The 6,651-nt window shown below is 39.5% G+C and overlaps 1 protein-coding gene across 1 annotated transcript; it reads right to left on the bottom strand.

The window, feature by feature from the left end:
- Nucleotides 1-340: 340 nt before the first annotated feature.
- LOC137723721 (21 kDa protein-like) lies at nt 341-1,439 on the bottom strand. The gene has a single exon (XM_068462914.1). It carries the CDS (start codon nt 1,302-1,304, stop codon nt 687-689), a length of 618 nt encoding a protein of 205 aa, XP_068319015.1. The 5' UTR covers nt 1,305-1,439; the 3' UTR covers nt 341-686.
- Between the last annotated feature and the right edge of the window lie 5,212 nt (nt 1,440-6,651).

Here is a 6,651-nt window from a genome sequence, read left to right as displayed (position 1 = left end):
CTAAGATTGTGGTATATGAATTTTAATATGACACTCGCAATTTTTTTTGATTTCATGTGTTAGTAAACTTTGTGTAAGTTAAGAAGCGAAATACTCTAAATACTTGTAGTTGCAGCAACAGAATTTGAAATCGTAATAATTACAATAAGCATTCCATGCAAGTAAATATGTCATCAACCCTAATAAGAATTTTCTTGAAGGTTTAGATCCAATAAGATTATTTTCAACTGTATCAAGATTCAAGTTTCAAAATTCTTAGTGGTCACTTGATTCAATTCTGCCAAACTTACAAGAACATGGTAATTGGAAAATGCTAATCAAGTAGATTAGACCACTTTAATCATCTTGCTTCTTTTAGTTTCACTAATTATATATATAACCAAAAGGGCAATCTGGATGGGATATGTTCTTGCATTTTGAGCTCAACAAAATTCTCACTAATGACTGATTATGATTAACCAACAGAAAAAGAAAAGACAAACCAAACATATCCCATATATTACACAAGGTAGATGTTCTTCCATTTAACATTTACACATAACCTCTACATGAAACGATTTTCACACACCCCTTTTCTCCTTCTGCACATCTCTATTGTTTCAGCCTCTTGATTTCCGTTTGATTTATTCAATCCAAACGCTAGAAATAAACAGGGATGTGCAAAGAGAAAACAAGTGTTGTGAAAATCAGTTCTTGTGTTTTGCAGCAAAGCGATTAACAAGTGCTAATGCATTGCTAGTGACGTGAGCAACATTATTGACCCTTCTCCTTATAGCATTCTTTATATTCCCATCCATAAAACGACCAGAAAATCCATCAAGGCAAGTTCCTTCGTCAGTGAGTGCAGCACTAACCCATGTCTCCACATTGCTCATGTGCCACATGAAGTCCTGCCCAAACGCTCTCCCCATATGCCCTAGTTCCCGGACCGATTGGCCGAGCCGGTCGACGCTATCCCCCATGTTTTCTATGCAGTCCTTCACAGCTCTGTACTCCCTAGGCTTGATCCCCCTAACCCTAGTCAGCTTTGCCACAAAAGACGCGGCTGACCGCACCCGGGCTAGGCTTACTGTCAAGGCAGTTTGAGCTAGTTGCCTTTCACTTTGCCTTATTGCACTTGCGTAGGCTGCAAGGCTTTGGACACAGAGGACAGGGTACTGGGTGGTTCTGCATGATGCTTTGATGAAATCTGTGGAGCTTGAGTGTCTGGCAACGGCGGCGCCGGCAAAGTATGCCGTGCCAATGGAACAAACATTGAAGAAAAGGACTAGAAAGGAAAGGAATATATCTCCGAGTCTTGCCATGTCTGTAGGGGATAGAGATGGGTAGGATTTGGATGATTGTGAGAGTTAATATAGAGAGAACTCACAAGTCTTTTTACTTTGTTGTTGATTAAATAAAAACACCGCAAGCAAACGTAGAAGTGGACTTAATCACGTTGGCCAGAAGGAATATGCTTCTCTTAGGCATTCGAGTTTAAATCTTTTTTCACATAATTTAGATGGGATGTATTATTTACATACCTCATTTTATTTCTTACACATCCATTGATAATTTCTATCCGTTGATCTTCCGTTCATTTGATCCGACGATCCAAAATTAAAAAGGTGTTAAAGAAGTAAAATAAGATGCGTGAATATCACACTCTATTAGAATAGTTCGTAGTAAAATATTTGTTTGCATACATGGAAAATAGTAGTGCTCGCATGGCCAAAAGTAGGCACTCCGGCCCAGAATGTCTCCTAACTCTACATTGACTATAACACATGTAATTTTTTCTTTATTTTTAAATTCAAATCTTCCATCCCGTAGTTTAAATTAAGTTAAAGTAACAAAAGAAAAATAAAGCGGTCACATGCCTACTTTTCCTTTATCTTCTTCTACTACTTTCCGTTTTTTTTTAATTACCTATTTAATCTCTTTATTGTTGTTTACATTTTTTCAACTTTCTTTGGTTGCAAGGATTTTAAAGATCACCAGTTTTCCTTTGTTTTAAATCTATATCTTATCCTGAATTCGAGATGAAGATCTTCTTCGAATTCTCTTTATGCAGTCAACTTTCGTTAGATATTGTTTGTATAATTTTAAATAAAAGATTTAAAATAATTTTTGACCACACACGATGAACAGATAGATATAAAGAGGTCCCTAAGATCCTCACAATGAGGATCCAAATGAGATCCAAATCCCTAAATTCGATTCCTAAAGTTGGTAAATCACACGATAATGATCATAAGAGGCTGAAATGCTTATATGAGTCTTCACAATCTCCAAAATATGAACTCAGTGACGAAGCTACTAGCTAGTCCCTTTTTTAGAGAAAATAAATCTACATCTTATCATCTACTGTGTGGAGTTAATGTAAGCCTAACCATTTTAATTAATCCCAAAGCACCTAGTTATCTACTTTATTACATTGATTTTTATAGGTTGGGGCAAAAGCAGAATCAAAGTAAGACTTGGCCAACAACATTTGTCAGTCTAGTGTTGAGTTACTGTTAATTGGCCTACCTTGAGTAATCTTCCACCCAAAAACCAAATACTTCAATAACTAATTTAAGAGCAATTTTACCTCTAAAGACTTTGTGCCAGCACCCAGCGTATTTATCCACTCAGTGAACAGTGATAGACTCCAATGAACAGTAATAGGCCAAGAGCATCTCTATCCCTAAAAAAAATAGTCTAGTCAATTTTATTAAAATATTATTATTATTTATTATAAAATAATAAAATAATAATTGTATTATAAAAAATAAAAAAAGATAAAGTCATCTTTCCACTAACCCTCTGTACTCTTCCTATAATCCCCAACCGGTTCTCTCTCTCTCTCCCTCTCTCTCTCTCTCTCTATTTTCTCTCCCTCTCTCTCTTTTCCAGCTCACTCCCGTGAGCTCTCCTTCTCATTCCTCTTCAAACCTTCAACAAATCAAACACAAAATATTATTTTTGTAATCCCTAGAGCTCAAGGAACCCAACCATGGCCTTGCATGCAGCATCGGTGCATGGTGCGAGATCCCACCATTGAAGCCGAGAGCTTGAGCTCTCAATCTCTACCCCAAGTGATGTTTCTATCACTGTATTGTGTTCTTGAGCTTTAAATCCTGTTGTGTTGCAATTTTTGTGGTTAATTTGAGGGCTTAATTCCCTGCATGTGATTCCGACAAAGGAAAACGGACAACTCCGATGAGTTCAAGGTCCAATCTCGGTGAAATCTCTTGCATTTCACTTGGGTAAGTTCTCAATCCTATTCTTATGGTTTCTAACATATAAATCGTGTTGGAAACCTTTGTGTTGATGCAAACTTGCTGTCAGTGCATTTTTTTTTCAGATTTTCCGTCGAACTCGGGCCATCATTTTCAGGCCATTTACCTTCTCCCTTCGTCACTCCATCCATCGCTGACATCACCACAACATCATATGGGCCGGTCCCAAGGTCTGTCAATTTTGGGCTGGCTTGGAGACCAGCTTGGGCTGGGTGCCAGGCAATCCCGTGGGCTGGAGAGACTTCCCTAGGTGCCGGGCCATTTTTTTGACTGTGTGCCGGCCTATCCCACCCCTGGTGGAAGTGCTCTAAGAGTACTAAGGGGGCGTTTGTTGCGCCGGACTATCTCGGACTGGATTAGCTTCAAGGACTAAGCTGGACTGGCTTAGACTAGACTAAACTGGAATAACTTAGTGAAGCGTTTGGTGCAGTATTAGACTAAGAAGCTAAATAATAACAAATTCTAATATTATATTATTTAATATATAAATTATTAATATTTTATTATGATCTTATCTTTTTCTCCATCTTTTCCTACCATTTCCGTCCCACTCTTTTCCTCTTCTCTCATCGTCCCACCCTCTCCCTCTTTTTTTCCTCTCAGACCTTTCAATTCATGTCTCTTTCTCATTCCTGGTCAAACTCCTTACTGATTCTAGTCTCTATTTCTCTATTCTCCCTTCCTCTCTAGCTATGCATTGTTCAAACGGAACCTCACGGCTCCAATTTTCCCGACGAGTTGCAGGTTTCCCGATGTGTTTTCCGACCAACCCTCGTTAAATTTGATGAAGTTAGCACCGCCAAAAAATTCATCACCATCCCTGGACCAAGATCTTACCTTTGCATGCTTGAATCTGTCATGGATTTGAAGAAGCCCAAACAGGGCGAGTGTGACATCCCACATCGCCCAGGGAAGTGATCCTTATATGTATATTTTCATCCCTACCTAGCACGAGGCCTTTTGGAAGCTCACTGGCTTCGAGTTCCGTAGGAACTCCGAAGTTAAGTGAGAGGGGGGCTAGAGCAATCTTATGATGGGTGACCCACTGGGAAGTTGCTCGTGAGTTCCCAAAAACAAAACCGTAAGGGCGTGGTCGGGGCCCAAAGCGGACAATATCGTGCTACGGTGGTGGAGCGGGCCCGAGAAGTGATCCGCCCCGGGCCAGGATGTGACAATTTGGTATCAGAGCCTAACCCTGGTTGTGGTGTGCCGACGAGGACGTCGGGCTCCTAAGGGGGGGTGGATTGTGACATCCCACATCACCCAGGGAAGTGATCCTTATATGTATATTCTCATCCCTACCTAGAACGAGGCCTTTTGGGAGCTCACTGGCTTCGAGTTCCGTAGGAACTCCGAAGTTAAGCGAGAGGGGGGCTAGAGCAATCATATGATGGGTGACCCACTGGGAAGTTGCTTGTGAGTTCCCAAAAACAAAACCGTGAGGGCGTGGTCGGGGCCCAAAGAGGACAATATCGTGCTACGGTGGTGGAGTGGGCCCGGGAAGTGATCCGCCCCGGGCGGGGATGTGACACCGAGACTTCTAGGCCATTTTCCGACCACATTCGACCACATTTTGGCCTCGATTCAGGTAAAATCGTAATCTTGTCACTCCCAGCTTCAATTTGGTATATTTTATATGAAAGTTGGTTGTGAAATGGATCTGAAAGAGAGTCGGAAAGTTAATGATTGATCTAGGTGACTGGAGATGACGAGGAGTCTGTCAGGAGTGGTCGTTGAGCATGACGAGGACAAGAAAGAGAAGATAGTCTTAACTAGTCCCATGGTTATTGGGGGGTCTCGCTAAGACCTCTTAGTGAAGGGTTTTGTCCATGCTAGTCCCCTTTAGTCTCATTAATGTTAGTCCCAGCATGGAACAAACACAGTATTGGACTAATAGCTAGTCCAGTCCAGTCCAGTCCGACTTAGTGAGGGCAAACAAACGCCCCCTAATAGTTATAGGAAATACTTCAAAAGCGGGATTGGATACTTCTAGGCGACTAGTGGATCGACTGGCTGATCACATAATCCCGCTCCTGAAGGGCAAAATGGGCTTGAACAACTATACTTTAAAGGCTTCAAGCATAAGGATAACAACGGTTCGGTTAGGGGGCAGAAACATTATATTCATCTTCATAACCACGAAAATTAACTATATCCATAACCGCAAATTAACCATCGGAGATTATCCATAACCATATTCACCTGGTAACGGATTTTCAATCGGTTATCGGTTATATCCATCATCGTCACAAAAAAAAAATAAAAAAAAAATATATATATATATATATATATATATATATTCATCCAATTGACGCATTATAAATTTCAGTAAATACTAATTCCGTAATTAAATAGCAACATCCAATTAAAAAAACCATAACAATATATTTGAAGTTGTTCATGATAACATGCACCAATTTCTTGACAATAAGACTCTTGAATAGAGATGAATCTGATAAACCTGTAACATTTGATAATTGATATATAAAATGATTCAATGAATTAATTTAGTTGAGTATAACAATAAAAGTATTGAATTGAGGAGGTTGTTGGTATGCCCCATGCATGATGTTTGGTACATAATAAATATAGTATATGGTTTGATGCATGCATAATGAATTAGTATAGGGAGGGTTCGGTAAATTGAATAAAATTATATTATATATCAAATATATATATATATGTATTCGGATCGGATTTGGGGATGGATACGGATTGGAGACCCCTATAATCATATCCAAAACCATAACCGAATAAGGTTCACGTTTTTTCTCCATATCCATACCATACCCAAATTTTCATATCCAAATCCAATTCATTTGGACGGTTATCTATGGTTATCGGGTTTAACAGTTAGAATTGCTATATCCCTATTTAAGCATAATATTTCAATTAACTGGATTAAGTAATACAAAAATCCCTACCACCCACCTTCATCTAAAAGCACATACAGAAAGTAAGGAAAAATTATGTAATCCCAGAGCTCGTTGACAAACCCAGTTAGATAGGCACTAACTCAACACAAACATGCACCAATCAGAGACACTTAGTTCCATCCAAGCAGAATAGTGGCACGCATGCATTTGATCTGTACTCGTAATGGAGGAGTATCCTTCTCTCTCCTCGTACTTGAACGGTTACAATTCAACCACGTCAACATCTTATATCAATTTTTTTTATAGGGACAAAAGGACAAAAAACAAAGTGTGAGAGGAAGGGAGGGAAGGGGATGAGAATAGGAGGGAGGAGAATCCTACTCCCTCCGTAATAAGCCAGATAGCCACATGAAAACAACATATTCTATTTCGCGCTTAAATTTTGGCAAAACAAATTCCTGTGGCTAGATTTGTGTTGAGCATCTCTCTGATATATTACCTGGCATACATGT

This window comes from Pyrus communis, chromosome 17 (genome assembly GCF_963583255.1).
Source record: "Pyrus communis chromosome 17, drPyrComm1.1, whole genome shotgun sequence".
Classification (NCBI taxonomy): Eukaryota; Viridiplantae; Streptophyta; class Magnoliopsida; order Rosales; family Rosaceae; genus Pyrus; species Pyrus communis.
Note: the sequence above shows the minus strand (reverse complement) of the source record. Positions and strands in the feature narration are given on the sequence as shown.